This window comes from Semicossyphus pulcher, unplaced genomic scaffold (genome assembly GCF_022749685.1).
Source record: "Semicossyphus pulcher isolate SPU_LCO1_2020_fin unplaced genomic scaffold, fSemPul1.0.p SCAF_16, whole genome shotgun sequence".
Classification (NCBI taxonomy): Eukaryota; Metazoa; Chordata; class Actinopteri; order Labriformes; family Labridae; genus Semicossyphus; species Semicossyphus pulcher.
Genome location: NW_027211670.1, coordinates 22,471,859 through 22,487,807, shown reverse-complemented (window position 1 = coordinate 22,487,807; position 15,949 = coordinate 22,471,859). Strand labels below are relative to the sequence as shown.

General features: G+C 39.6%; 1 protein-coding gene across 2 annotated transcripts in view; it reads right to left on the bottom strand.

Annotated features, from left to right (window-relative positions):
* The window catches only part of LOC138593971 (ankyrin-3-like), a 155,295-nt gene extending 139,664 nt beyond the window's left edge, over positions 1–15,631 (bottom strand). The window contains exon 1 of one of the 2 annotated variants that reach the window (XM_069665058.1): positions 15,331–15,631. In XM_069665058.1, coding sequence (XP_069521159.1) covers positions 15,331–15,477 — 147 coding nt within the window. In that variant the 5' untranslated portion in view covers positions 15,478–15,631. The remainder of the gene's footprint in view (positions 1–15,330) is intronic. The other variant, XM_069665059.1, reaches the window with a different exon arrangement.
* Between the last annotated feature and the right edge of the window lie 318 nt (positions 15,632–15,949).

Genomic DNA, 15,949 nt, shown 5'->3' with positions numbered 1-15,949 from the left:
ATTTGAATGTGATTTTAAATTAAAGGATTTAACAAGTTAGTGTAATGTAGTCAATACAATTTGATATTGATGGATCATTTAGGGGAATATTTTTTCCACAGTTTTATGTCATTTTAAATATCGCTTATGGACTTAGTTGGACCTTCTGATCTCTGAGATACTGTGAGGGGCATTTTTTTGTTATTTGCCATACATACTTTCAGACTAAATTTACATCTTCACACCTTCAAACTGGTATTTTTTTTTATCTCAAACTATATATTTCTAACTATTGTGCACTGAATTGTTTGTGCTGTTTTAGGAGGCAATAACATCTGGCAAAAGGGACTACCAATGAAAACTTCCAGCTAGCTCAGGTGCATTTATATTTTGTTCGAATGTTGATTAAAGTACATGGTCTATTTTCTTTAGGTAAACTATTAAATTTCAAAAAACAATGTGTGCATATTTTGGACAGTGTTAAATCATACAGAATGTGCTTGTCTGAGAATACAACACATGAAATGTTTCACATCTAAAATATCTGAACATCTCAGTAGCCTTAACTAAAAAAAATGTATTTTAAGGTATACAGTGTATGTATACAATTTCATGCAAACTTTATATCATGTATGTCATAAAATTGTGAAAATTGGGGGCGCCGGTTTTGCTCGGCGGTTGGATGGCGCGTCCCGTGTGCAGGGGTTACAGTCCTCGGTGCAGGGGCCCCGGTATCGGCTCCCGTCCTGTTTCCGACACCATCGACTGTCCTCTCACTCCCAATAAAGGCGTTAAAAAAAGGCCTGTGTCGCATATATGGAACTACAGTATATGCAACTTGGAGCGTGGTTATCATTGATTGTTTAATTTAACCTATCGGCAGCTGCCAGCTAATTGCCAATAAAAAAAAAATGAATTCAAAACGTGGCCTTGATGATGTCCCTTTAATAACTTCTCATTGGACGCAGGCCTGTCTCCTCCGTCCACACATAACAAGAGTACTATACTATATCTTATTTTTATCCTTGTAACAAGACGACAGCACATTCAGTAAATTTTTCAGGCTCAACAACAGGGCAGAAGCTCCAGATGATCTCTCTCCTAATGAGTAAAGTCAAATTACACTTTCATCTGTCCGTCTTTGGAGAAATAATCCTAATACGTCCATCACACTCGTCTTGTGTGTGTGTGTGTTGTCTTGAAGCTGCACTGTAATCCATGTGGAATGATAACCCTCCATGACATTATAAAGGTTAATTAGTCATGAACTTTCCATTAGAGATACTGATAGCTCATCCTAATCCATGTACACACCCACAGACAGCGTGTATTTTCCACACACACACAGAGCATGCTCGAGCTCAACAGGATGCAGCCTCTTCAGGACGGGTATCCTGACCTCGCTCTGCTGGGCATGCTCAGTAGAGACATGCAAATGACCCTGGCGATGACACCTTGGCAGGCCGTGATGGCGAAACATCAAGAAGCAGGCATGAAGCCGCTGGCAGGAGGAGGAGGAGGGAGGAGGGGAGGAAAGGATGGAGGAAAGAGGAGTAGAAGGAGGTAAAATATAAAGGGATGGAGGAGAGAGAAATGGGGAGGAAACAAGGAAAACAGAAGCATCAGGGAGGAGAAAATAAGATGAAAATGTGGGACGAGGGAGGTGAGAGAAAGCAGCTAATGAAAGTGTTAACTAGGTTATTGGGTCTCCAGGTGTCAGCCATCTTTTTCTGTTCATTAAGACACATGATTACATGATGATGCAGGAAACAGCATTAGAGGGAGGGGGGTATGTTTGCTTCTTTGATGATGTTCTGTGAGGTCTTCTGCTTGTTAAAACGATGTTCAAAGGGCTTAACCAAACGAGGAGATTGTGTGTGTTTGTGACCTGCATCCTTTGCTGTATTGCTGTAATAAGACATGATGGATGATGGCATGATTAACTGTTCGCACACACACGCACACACACATGCAGACACTGATGACGTGCGTCTCAGTGTGTGTGAGGAACAGTCTGGGTATTTCCAGCAGGCGACCGGCCAGTACTCTCTCTGCTCCGGTTCAGAAACCCCTCTGCTTTCTGCCCTCCTCATCCATTTCACATCATACTGGTTCCTCTTTTACTTTATCCGTTATTTATACCCTCTCATCTTTCATTATTGCCGGAGGATGTTAACCCTTACACAAGCATCCAGCTGACGCATGTTGTGTCAGAAATCGCCATCCCTTATTTTTATTTTTTATTTTTTGAGTCATGACTCTGTCAGGCAAAAACACACAGTTTGTTTATTGACTCAACGGAAGATTAAACTTTCAGTCAACATCTTACAAAGCACAATGGGAACCACTAGATTGTTCAAATACAGGTGCCAGTGTTAGAAAGGCTGTGCATATTGAATGGTAAATTCAGATATCCGACGAGTAGCTAACGCTGTTAGCTTTAAGTAATAGAGAAACAATTGAAATAGTTAGCTAAAAATATTACATAATTGGTTTAAAATAGTTACATAGAGATAAAATTAAAGTTGTTAACTTACAAATGCTTATAAATAGTTGGATGAAAGCAGCCGATGAACTGTTGAAATACTTAGTTTACTGTATTGAATAAACAGATGAAATTGTTAGCTTAGTGATGACCTAGCGGTTAAAGCTAGCAAAACATAATAAACACCTGAAAAAGGTTGGCTTAATGTATCCTAATGAATAAACTGTTGGAATTGTTAGCTTAAAGTAATGACTTGACGTTTAAAGTAGCTAGCAAAACATAATGATAAACACCTGAAATAGTTAGCCTAACATAATGAATAAACAGTTGAAATTGTTAGCTTAAAGTTATGACTTGACGTTTAAAGTAGCTAGCAAAACATAATGATAAACACCTGAAATAGTTAGCCTAACATAACGAATAAACAGTTGAAATTGTTAGCTTAAAGTAATGACTTAGCTTTTAACATAGCTAGCAAATAATAATGATAAACACCTGAAATAGTTCACTTCATGCTATGGATAAATGGTTAATGGTTGGCTCAAAGAAATATATTAAATAGTTGAAATAGTTAGCTAAAGGTAATGATTCAGTGGTTAAAAAGGCAAAACGTGTAAAAACAGCTTAAATATTTAGCTAATAGATAAGTGAGGATGACAGATGAAGAGGTAAGCTTCTTTATCTTAAAGGCTGTACGCTACATGTACTTCTGAAATAAAATGCACAGCTGTAGCCTACTATGCAACTACTTGGGCTAATTTATTCTGGTAACCTGTTAAAATTAAGACATTTAGTGACTTTGCAAGAGGCAAGTAAATTAAGTAAAAAATCAAAACATGTTAAAGTGTTAAAGATTTGACCTCCATAACTGTCAACCTGTCTTCTCCTTGTATATTTCAGTAAGGCGCTGTAATGAAGCAGCAATCAGTTTCTTAGCAACTTAAAATTTCAGAGAAAGCAAGAAATGAGGCAGAAAAAGAGGAGGGGAGGAGGCACGGTCATGGTGGATGTAGAAAACAAGAGTGAGACAAAGGATTAGACAGACAGAGAGATAAGAAGGCACATTTTGAGATTGTTAGAGTGAAAAAGTGAAAATAAATACGGGTGAAGAACAATCACTCAAAGGAAACAGAAAGAGATGGAAAGACTGAATGATGTAGAGTGACACATACAAAAGGAAAAGAGATGGATGTTTCCCTCCAAAACGATTACATCACCTTCTGCACGCTCCTGTTGCCATGGTTATGGAGTCACATTAGCTTAATCATGCAACCGTCTGACACCTTCACTTAGCCTTCTCCTGAGCCCTGTATGTGAACTCCAGGCTTTTATTGTGGTTCATTTGAGTTCGTCTATCTCGTCTTCTTGTCATTGTATTTCAACAAAAAGATGTATTTTCTATCTTCAGGGCCAGTGTAAGGCTGCTCTCAAGATATGATTAAAAAGCATTTTGGAGACGGAGTTGGTAGCTAATTAGGTCTGTTGGGAAAAGTCCACATTACAGGAACACAAGTTGGTGAGAGGCCAATGTTTTACTGCACTTTGTTAACTTGTCCAACATTTTCTGTATACAGATCTACTTCTACTACTTTCCATAAAATCAGCAGGGACTGTGCTCATGATTTATTAGCCCCCTTAGTCTTCTTGTTTCTTCTTCTCCAAAATAGTAACCTACACAGCAAAAAATATATAATATGGCTGCCCATAGTAACTACTGTTTTAAAGCGGCAAAGACGATTTATGTTTCAGGTAACAGTGTCATGCTAGCAGAGAATGTTAGTCAGAGCTAGCTAAATGTCCACGTGTTTTTCCATCACACATTTTAGCTGTAGTTTTGAAAAATGTTAGTTAAGATAATAAAAAACCTAAAGATCACAAAATTAGGCAGTTTCTTCCTGAAAAATCTCACTTTAATGGAGAGGCTATGGGGAGGGGCAGAGAGCCAAGCTTCAGCTAGTGTTAGTTAGCTAAATGTCAGTAATCTGTGTTTTTCCATCACACATTTTAAGGCTGTAGTTTTTAAAATGTTAGTTAAGATAATAAAAAACCTAAAGAACACAAAATAAAGCAGTTTCTTCCTGAAAAATCTCCCTTTAACGGAGAGGCTATGGGGATGGGCAGAGAGCCAAGCTTCAGCTAATGTTAGTTAGCTAAATGTCAGTAATCTGTGTTTTTCCATTACACATTTCAAGGCTGCAGTTTTACAAAATTTTTGTTGAGAGATTAAAAATTTGTTGAAACACCAACTAAAGCAGTTTTACCAAGAAAACAAAAGTCTGTTTTGACGGACACGGGATATCAGAAGGAGCAGAGAGCTGAGATTCAGCTAACGTTAGCTTATAGTTAGCTTGTTTTTAGGTTAGCATTTCTTCAGTTAGCCAGACCATAGGACAGGGATAGCAATCATATCCAATCCATACAAGGTTAGTGCTATACAGCTGTTAAAAATAATAATGTGTGTAACTAATTTGAGAGGGTTTAGCATACAAAATATAATCTTTAAACCCTGCCTAATACCGTAAAGAAGAGGTACTGACTACATGAGGTCAGAAGTCTAGAGCAATGGCAGCACGGCAACACAAATAAGCAACAAACAAGACATGTTCAACATTAGGTAAGAGAATTGGGATTTAGTGGTAAATATGTCTTTGTTTTCCCTTTTAAACCACGCAGCTATAGCGCATTTTTTTCTGCTTAAGCTGAGAGGAGTTTAATGTGAGTAGAGCTAAAGCCCTTTCTTGCTGGTGTAGGTCCTGAACAGTGATCTATAGCAGACGCTCTGCCAGATTTTCTGCAAACCAGCTCCTTCTGAGACCGCTGCTGCTGCTTAGTCAGTCACTCTAGCATTAAGCTAATTTACCAGCTAGCTTTATAGTGTTTGTGCACATTCTACATTTCACTACAGTCACAAAGTAATACTAGAGGAAGCTTGTCTCAGCAATAACCTTACTCCGCAGGGGGATTTATTACATTTATACCTGCTACACCAGCTCCACACATCAAAAATCAGGACTGAAGCAATTTGTTTCTTTTTAATAAACTAAAATGAGTGCTGGGAATAAGCAATAAAAATGACTACTAGCTCAATATGTTCACTACTGTGCGGAAGAGGCTGAGTCAGGCTGAGTGGGTCATTCTGCCAGGTGAGTTAGCTCTACTGCCTAATCACCGACTGTATAATAACAAATCATGTTTAAGCAATTCTTGCACAACTACTGCACAAATTACCCCCTTAGTTTGATTACAACTTGTACCACTTGTATCTGTAAAATTCATAATGTAAGCATTTTTACTCCTCATAATTGATCAGCATTAAACAGAGCATTGTGATAATAAGAAAATTCTGCCTTTAAAACATCACAATGATGTCAGCAGTAATAAGAGGCCCCTGAAAGGTAGACGAAAGGCGATCACCAACAAACAAATGAGGCAGATGGATGAAAGGAGAAAGAATTTTTTTAGATGTTTTTTCACGGACTAAAAGGTTCAATAAGTTGTCCTGGGTCGATATGTGGCTAACTGATGTTGTACTCCTCGAAACCTTCGCCATAAAATTCTTGGTAAACACAGTTTAAAGACTTGACATCAGACATTTATAACTCCACAGAGGCAGAATGGATTTTAAACTTTCCAACTACATTTGAAATGATCTCCTTTGATCTTTATCAACTTGAACTGTGAAGACTGCCCCAACCAAACTGTACACTGTCTCCACAACTGAGGGACGTTCCCTGTCATTTTATCCAACCTATTGTCGGTGAAAATGTCATCAGTTATTCTAGTTTAGTTTTTGATTTGTACTTCAGGGTTCAGATATCGTTTCCTGTTTTACCTTGTCACTTGTCTCTTGTTGTCATGAGTTCTCATTGTTTAGTTTTGTATTTATTTTATTTTGTGTTCTTGTCATGATTGAGTCTTGTTGAGTTAGTATTACATTTGTGTTTCATTGGTTAGATTATTTCCTGTTTTACTTTGTAGTCCTGTAAGTCCAAAGTTTGGTGTTCAGTGTTTCCTGTTTTATTGTTGTAGTTCTTGCCCCTTGTATGTCATGTCTTGTTTTACTTCCTTCCTTTGTTTCGTTTCCCTCCTTTCAGATTGTGTGCCCTGCCCTCACTGTGTTCACCTGTGTTAATTAGTCTCACCTGTCCCTGATTACCCTGAGTGTATTTACTCTCTATGTTCCTACTCTTCTGTGCCAGTTGAGTCTATGCCCGTGACCTGTCGTCCTTCATCCAGTAACCTTGTTCCTCGTGTTTCCTGTGTGGATTTTCCTCTTGGCTTTTCTGCATTTTGTTAGCTGGACTCTCACATAGTAAACCTTTTGTTTTGCCTTTTTTTGTATTTAGTTTTATTTAAATATCATTGTCTGCATCTGGGTCCTCTCTACTTTGTATTTGGCTTTAAAATCCCACTAACTGTACACTTCCTGTCCAGCAACAAAAAGTAAGCATAGCTAGCTGGTTATCACAATTCATCAGGTGTACAGAAACATGCCTGCAAACTGCTGTATATGTAAGTTAGCAACTGTTCGCTAAAAAGTATTCATATCAAACTGTAAAGGTGAAGTTATGTTTGCATCTTATTTTCGCTACACTCAGGCAGCTTTAAAAAATGGATCCAGGCAGATGTATGTTTTATTTACTCATATTTGTCCAAATTTTTGTCTGTGATAATGACTTGATATTAGTGCTGCTTTAATTATGTCATCATAGCTGAACATGAAGACAAATAAAACCTGATAATTAGAATCTGGCAGACTGTAAATTGACCTTCGATTCATCCTCCGACGAGTCAACAGGAATAGAAAACAAGGATTATAAGCTCCGTGTAATTACAAATGGATGTCGTACAGATTTCCTTTCTTGCTGAGGACTCGGAGTTGATTAAAGCAGAAGATCTTTGAGGAGAAGAAATCAGCAGCGCTGGTTCTCAGTGATCTGCTGAGCAAAGCAAACACAGCAACGTACATTTGGAACTGATTCACGGAGTCCAAGCCAACAAGAGGAGCCATCTCTCTTTGTTTCCCTCTCATCCCTTTACATTCATCATCTCCAGTCGTGTGTGTGTGTGTGTGTGTGTGTGTGTGTGTGTGTGTGTGTGAGATAGAGAGTGCAAAGAGAGACCTGTACGTTGAATAAACCATGCTAACAGATTAGAGCTTGTGTTCCTGTGAAGTGAGAAATAGAGCCAAGCGCAGCATTCTGCTCCACGGCTGCCTCAGCAAAAACACAATATGTTGGCTCTAAAGGCTCGCGCTGGCAGGAACTCTCACCCCAAAGAATATCAGCAGCTTCATTACACCGTGTGCTGCATATTTGGCTACAATAACAATATAGGAGGTTGTGAAATACAGGGAGAAGTTGCAGCAGTGTGTATTAACGCTGAGTCTGCTTTTAAACTTGTACTTTTTGTATTTATTCAAGCTGAAAGTTGAAAATCTTTTCATGCTCATCTTTAAGTTTCTCTTACTTTGATTGTCTCATCTTGTGTGTGGGCTTCTCTTCTGAGATTCAAGGACGCTCGGTTGACTCAGCAGGCTAAACGACAAACTATTCTCTCACAATGTGGAGTGCTTGAATTCAGCTCTTGACCTTTTTAAAGTGTATTATTACAGCTGTAACCTTTTCAGCACTGAAGAGTCCTTCACTGTTACAATGATCTTCTGAAAAAGAAGCAAATTGTCATCTGATATTTGGACTGAATGGTCTTTTTGTTACCACTTCACTGTTGCTATAAGTCACTGCCTTCTTTTTAGGGCGCTTTCACACCTGACAGCCTTGGTCTGGACTTTCGGGTTCGTTTGGACAGGTGAGAACACGCATTGGAACTCTGGTGCGGACCAAACCACCAAAGTTTACCAAAGTAAAGGAGAATTGAACTGAGGAACAAAGTCGGTTAAAATTAAAAAAGAAAAACTCAGACAACAAAATAAATGTCTGTTAAGTCACTATCTATTTGCAGTACCACAGACTGGGTGTCTTGTGTGACTTCAGCGGAAAAAAACCCAAGCGGCGCGCCGGTTAGTGACGTGTTTTCCATCAGCCAGCAGTGGTTGGTCTGCCAGAGAGGGTAGGCGGAGCTAAGCGGCTGCTTTTCCGCTCTCTGCAAGTGTTGCGAGTAAACAGTAATCTACTATAGCTGAACAAACAAAGAAAAGATGGATGACTACAGATACAACTTCAACAAGAAGTGAAAATCCAAAGACAAAGAAACAAACTCGACGCTCAGATGAAGCAAACATTCTGAAAAGGAAAGCGACCGTCAGCCAGGAAAATCAAGAGCTACAACCGGAGCCAACCGTGGACGTCACACATGCAGCACTGTCTGGATATCTGGGAAGTGTGCTCCTGCAGTTACCGTTTATCGCCATAGGTGGCGCCAAAGAGAACGAATTCTTTGAGATTACCAGTTTAAAGTCCATGATCGTGTTGAGTAAATGAATAGTGTGCTCTTTACTTCAGGACGTCTTCCCACGTGGAAGTTCTGACCAATCAGAGAGCAGTTTCATCGCACATTAAAACTTTTGGTTTGCTGGTAAAAGCTGCCGTGTGAACACAAACCAAACTGGAGGCAAAATGCAACTTTGTAACAAGTTGGTCTTTGATTCACATCAAACAAACAGCCTTCAGGTGTGAAAGCGCCCTTAGAGATACAAAAAGTTCTTTAATTTCTTCTGCTATAGTCCTCCACCAACTCAACACCCCAAAAAAACATTTCAGGGTTCCTCATTTGGATGTTAAAGCACCAGCATTTATGAAAACTTAAATAAAATGAACAATTATAAACTCTCCTGTGTCTACAGCGCCCCCTGTTGTTGTTAAACGTCCCTGTTTTCTCTCCAGTAGTGACTCGTCTCGGGGTCAGACCTGAGGACAACATTTCTGAGTTTCTCAGCTCGCCAGCAGAATTTCAGAATGAGCGTCTCATCAGTTAATGTTTCACTCTGCAGCCAACACTTCCTGCTTCAGAGTACGATCTGCAATCTGCACCCGTACTACAACCTGGCCAAACTCTCTCAACAGCTCGTAACAGTGTCTGAAGTGTGATCAGGTTTCTCTGGCAGTGTCTGCATCAACGGGAGTGATGGAGTGTGGAGGAGGGCAGCCAGATCCATGCTCACTAAATGCTGTGCAGCGGGCATTCCTGCTGGGATTACAGCCGGGTGTAGAGTAACCTGCGTGACTCCACCCAGCTCTACCTCTCTGCTCGAAGAGGAAACTCAGTGCAAGGTGGAAACACTCTCATGCTGCATGAAACCATCAGAGGGTATGAAATAAAATAATCTGAATGAATACCTGCAAGGGTTTTTTACTTCCAAATATGTTAGAGGGGTCATGAAAGTCTTTTCTGGCTCCACAGAAAGTAAGAACTCCTCCAGTGACGTCAATAGGTGCGCTGCATGCGTAGGTATACAGGGCCGTTGTGCAGAGTAAGACATAGTGCTGAGGTCAATGGCTGTCTGACTGAGGGCTGGCTGAACTGTCCCTTTAACCTTGGTTGATGACTACAAACGTAATTATAACCAAATAAATCGGGGTTTGGAATTAAAAGAAGTCTTCTGAAGTTCACTCCAGATCTCTACTGCCAGCTAGCCACCCTAGGCTACATCAGCAGCTACTAGCAAAATGCCACACAACTGTGCAGTCAGCCGTTGTGTTGCTTTGTGTGTAATCAGGTTAAAGAGAGAAGGAAATTGTTTTGAATGACTAAAACAATCTTTTTCTAATAAAACGTCCATCATGAGTCCAACAGTTATAAGGGTGCAATGCTAAATCCTAGAGTTCTCTTTTAATGAAAGTAAAAATAAGAGAGCTAATATTTACTCAGATATTATAAACTATCTACAATAAAGAAATCGCTAAAAACGCCCTTAAATAATCTAAAAAGTGGGCTGTGTTCTGTAAACTGGTGCGACCAGTATACCAGTATAAAATGCAGATAGAGGTATTTTATTTTATGGTATTTCACCCAGACGATGGCGCTATAAGCTAGCTATCGCTCCGTCATGGACGTCATGACGGCCAGTGCAGTCGCTACCGTCACAACAAACAACTTTATCATAATGATAAATGTAATAAGTTTTGGTTTCTTCTGTGGGTAAAAGAGTGAAGAAACTTTAGACCTGAATTAAGGTACACAATATTTATTTATTTATTTGTATTTTTATTTATTTATTCATTTTTGTATGTATTCAAATGTATGTATGTAGTAGGGATATCGGCGCCGATATTTGGCATTTTGACGCATATCGGCATCGGCCTTTTTTTTTTTATTTTTTTTTTTTACATTTTTAAATTCTAAATTTTTTTTAAATCTGACGCCCGGTAAGAGTTCATTTCTTTGCAAATTTTATTTAACTTTGTTTTATTTACTTTATAAAACTTCAGGAAGTTATTTATTTAAAATTTCAGTTAACTTTATAAGAGATGCTGCTGACCCTGGGAACTCCCTGCGCTTTTTGTTTGTTTGTTTAATAAACCTATGCTTAAAGGCATCTAAACAAAGTTAAGTGTTGGAGTTTGTATAATTCAAAATTTGGACGCCAATATTTTCACTTTTACTGCAAATGAATATCGGCTCCAAATATCGGTTATCGGCCTCCTTGACTACTAATAATCGGTATCGGCCCTGAAAAAACCATATCGGTCTATCTCTAGTATGTAGATATATATGTAGACACATATGAATAAACTGTTTGTTTGTTTATGTGTAAAAAAACAACAAAAAAAAAACAACGTTATCGTAAGCTGCGAGCTAACGCATCGTCACACCACTAGCTAGCAGGATTGGAAAATTTGACATGGTGAAAACAGATGTTAGGCTATAATTGTGTGTGTTTTGAATGAAAATAAATTGAAATGGTGTTGAAATAACTTCTCTTACCCTCTGGGATACCCCCAAAAACAAACTGCGTCTTATATTCTGGTGCGACTTATACTCCAGATTTTACGGTACTTAAAATCCGACTTTTGTGTACAGACAAAGTATCTGAGCAGTGAGCGCAGGAGCCAGTGTTAGAAATGTCTAAACACAGATTGAGCGAACAAAACTACAGCTCAGACTTTGAGTTAGTGTCACTTTAAAGTTGAACAAAGTTCCTGCTGAAAAATATGCAGACGGCAAAAACACTGAATGACCCCGGGAGCACTTGTCACTTTCATATAAAGTAACAACCAATAAAGATTCTTTCTTCTTATAATAGAAGCCACCTGTAACACTCCGAACAGAATAATTTCAGCTAACAACTGTGCTTATTTTCTTACTGTGCACTTAGTATAAATCAGTGTGCTGAAGCTTCCACTTCATGCCTATTGAAAGCATTGACAGTATTGACATTAGAGAGGGTGTGGGATGAAAATGACTGAACGTGGGCAGTCCTGTTACATAAGCAATCGTCCACTTCTCTCACTGAAACAGCACAAAAACACTGATCCATCATGCATATATGTGCGCCTCTCCTCCCTCTAACAGATGGGATGTTTTATTCAAGTGGAGCTGTCATTATCGGAGGCAAAAAGCTGCTTCTGTTGGCTCTTTGCTGGAACAAAAAACACCAAGTACTTCAGATATAATCACATAATGACTTTATGGACTATATTGTTTACATTTTCATGCTAAATATGAGCACTCTGCCGCTCTGAAAATTAAGTTTTTGTTTATTTTTAGACCCAAAAATTGAAGAGTCAATTTTGCGTTCGGGTGCCGTTTCCACCTCCACACTCTGTTGAGGCATTCCTCGGTGGAAGTGTCTCGCCTGAAAGGATCCTCTGTCCCCGTCTTCCTGTTTCCCTCCTCAGTTACAAAACTCAACCAGATGGGCTTTGGGTTACATAGTAAAAATGTAAAATGCATACCAGGCGGTGTGTGTGTGTGTGTATACTGGCACACACACACACACACCGAGAACAGGGCGTGGCAGCCTGTATCAATTTGTTTCCATCCGAGTTCACGCAGTTCAAACACTCCAGTTAAAACGTAGACCTCCCGTCAGAAACCAGTTTGATATTTCACGCTGAGCTGTTTGTAATTTCTCTACCTGATGACTCAGAGCTGCTTCTCACTTCCTCCCTCTCCCAGCGGAGCCTTTGGTTGTCAGAGTAACATCCATTAACACACCTGCCAAGCTCTCAGGTCCCTCATGTCTCACTTTCTCTCACTCCTCCCCTCGCTCGTGTGTCTCCGATAGTCACAGAGGACCCTTGGCATGTAATTAGAGCTATGGGAGGCACACGGGGACAAAAATAAGGCAACACATAAGATGTGTCCTATTTTGTTTTTCATTTGCTGAAACATTTTTATATTAAATGAGCATTCGAATTAACCATTATGTTAATTGAATTGATGATAGTTTTACATTTGTGTGATATAACTTTTAGACCATTTGTCAACTTTTGGTCATCAGTGGAACGCTACTTGTTACAAAGACAACACTCTAATATCATATACCCCTACTAAGGCTAAACATAGCAACAGGATAGAAATAATTAGATCGGCACACAGCAATAAAAATGGTTAAGGAATTTCTAATCAGTATCTAGAGCCGGTTCAGAATCAAAGAATGCATATTGACAGAGAATCACCTGACATCTCATTCATCATACTAAAACTGTACGTAAGGAGAAAACCCCGAAATGCACCAAAAATAGGTCCGATTTATAAAACCGTGCACACGCACACCTGCATCCAATGTTCCCTTTATAAATCACGATCCACCTGGAAATGTGCGCACGAGAATTAGCCTCTTATTCCGCCCTCTACACGCCCACATTACACCATAAATGGTCGATTCAAAGGACCTTGTGGATGTAAATGAGAAAGATGAAGGGAAGGAACTTTTTGACAGCTTGAGGTGGCGTTCAGAAAGCACACATCGTTCGGAGGACACAGCAGCAGGATCACGAACAAAAGAATAATCAGCGAGTGACAACAGGTTGTTACAGCATTCACGTAGTTCACCAGCAGTGTCAGTGTATCCATCAGCAGCATTACGCACAAGCGTCCACGCTGTATAAATATGACATCTAAACAGTTTCCCCTCAAGTTTGAGTACGCCACTTTCAAGCCCTGTTTTGTGCGCACGCCACGGTTATAAATGAGGCCCCAGATTTCTCTCACTCACTGAGAGCATTTTTCACCAACATAAATGTATAAACAAATGTTTAAACACTACTTGGAATGTAAAGAAATCCTTTAAGAAACATTTTACAGACTTTATACATGAAGAGCTGTCATCATGTCAAGTATCGCCTCCTCAGAGCAGTAAAGTTAACATTAATCAGTGTTTCTCGCAGAAAGACAGAGTAACTGTGGCTCGGACAAGGGACAGGGATACGTTTCCATTTTGGATATACCTGAAAGAAGAAATTACCTTAAAAACAAACAGCACACGCCTACAATAAACAAAAGGTGCTGCACAACATTGTATAGAAATAGTTTGCAAAAATGTGACAGTCACAAGGTCACAGTCAGCTCGACCTTTGACCACAAGTCTTGAGTCATGGTGGATGTTTCCTTCAGGGGTTTCTGAGATAAGAGGTTCACAAGAATGGGACAGGAATAATGGCCATAGCAGTATTTTTCCAAACATTACCATGTCTCAATGAGGTTGAACTTTGATCTTTTAATGTGTCATCACTTCATCATATCCTTTTAGACACCTGTGTGAAATTGTGTCATTTTAAATCTACAATTTATGGTATAACATTTGAGGTCCCAGTGACCTTGCCCTTTGACCTTTGTACACTAAATTCTAACCAATTAATGACATTTGTGCCAAATTTGAAGAAATTCCCTCAAGGCATTCCCCGAGATATCGCACTCAAAGGATTTGGGACGGGAATGATGGCCAGAAAAGGTGATTTTCCAATCACAATAAAGTTGACCTTTGACCTTTTTTGGGTAAAACGTGTCATCACTTCATCATTGTATCCTCTTAAGACATTTTGGTGAACTTGTGTCATATTTTGAGTTTAACTTCACAGCCAAAAACATTTTATCAGATGTCAGAGTGACCTCGACCTTTGACCTTTGAAATTCTAATCAGCTCATCTTTGAGTGCAAGTTGACGTTTGTACCAAATTTGAAGAAATTCCCTCAAAGTGTTCCTGAGATATTGAGTGATGCACCGACGTACACACAACAAAAAAAAACATTTGTCTTTTCAAAATAAAGGTTTGAAAAAGCACGTAATGGAATCTTCCCACACAGGAAGTCAGACCCTGAGTTGCAACAGTAAAAGCAGCAGCAGAAATAGTCGGGATATAAATGGCTCTCTTTATAACACTCACTCACATTGATTGTGCTTCATCTGAGCTCCTCTAATTCAAGTGTTACAACCTTTTTCCCACTTACTATCCATCAGATAACACAGTCGTTCCTGTTTGTATTACGTGATGGCTCTTCCCTGGGTACTCGCACACATACTGCCTGCTGTCATTCATATCAGTGCTAATGTCTACATGGATACCCTGTGTCCCTACAGCAACAGGTGGTGGAGAAAAAGCAAAAACATTTCCTCTCCTTTATTTCAGATACTTCCCGTTCCTCAACCTCTCTTCTAATCCGTCTACTCACTCCTTTAATAGCCTTCCTCTATTTCCCTCCTCTTCACTCTCTGCCCACCCTTCCCTTCATCTTCCTTCTTGCTTCCTCCCTAAAATAGAGCCATCAAGCTCCTTTTCTGTGTACATTTTTCACTCTACGCTTCCTTCTTTTTCATCTGCTTCTGCTGCCTTTCTCTCCTCCTCTCTTTCTCTCACTGAATCACAGCGACACAAGCGTCATCTCGCATCAGTCGAGTCGCCGTCTGACAAAATAATCAGGAGGTTAGTGCTCCAGCTCTCTCCTTTTTTTAATCCCCTCCTCACCTCCTGTCTTCCTTCATCTCCTCCCTTTGTTTTTGTTGAACTCCGCTTCTCCATCTCTTCCTCCCCTCCCCTTTTGACTCCTCCTCTAATTTTCTGGTCCTTTCTCTCCAGCTCCCATTTACATCCTTCAAATACAAAAAGAGTCATCAATCTCTGCTCCTATAAAAGCCAAATATATACAAATATAAGTTCTATAAAACCCTGTCCCTTCAGAAGGACACAGATTTAATTTAAAAAAGATGTATTAATCATAAACACCGCATGCTGCCTTCTTTGTTTGCTTGTAGCAATAAGCACCTGTTACACGTAATAAATAGAGAAGACGAGTGCGGGTGTGTAAGCGTGCGCTGGGAGGCAATTAAGAACAGCTGACTAAACATAAGGCCGGGTCTTATAGCAGAAAGGTGCTTAGCCAGCAGCCTTTTTCACAGCAATAGGTTCTGTATAGGAACACACACAGGCAGAGCAATACACAGAAACACACAACCGCAGTATGGATCGGGCTTTAACAACATTCCCCGACAGAGCTGTACATCAATCCTAAACACTTTATTTAGTTTGATGAGCTGAAATAAACCGATAGCACAGAGAAAGTGAAAATGTATAGTCATCATCTTGT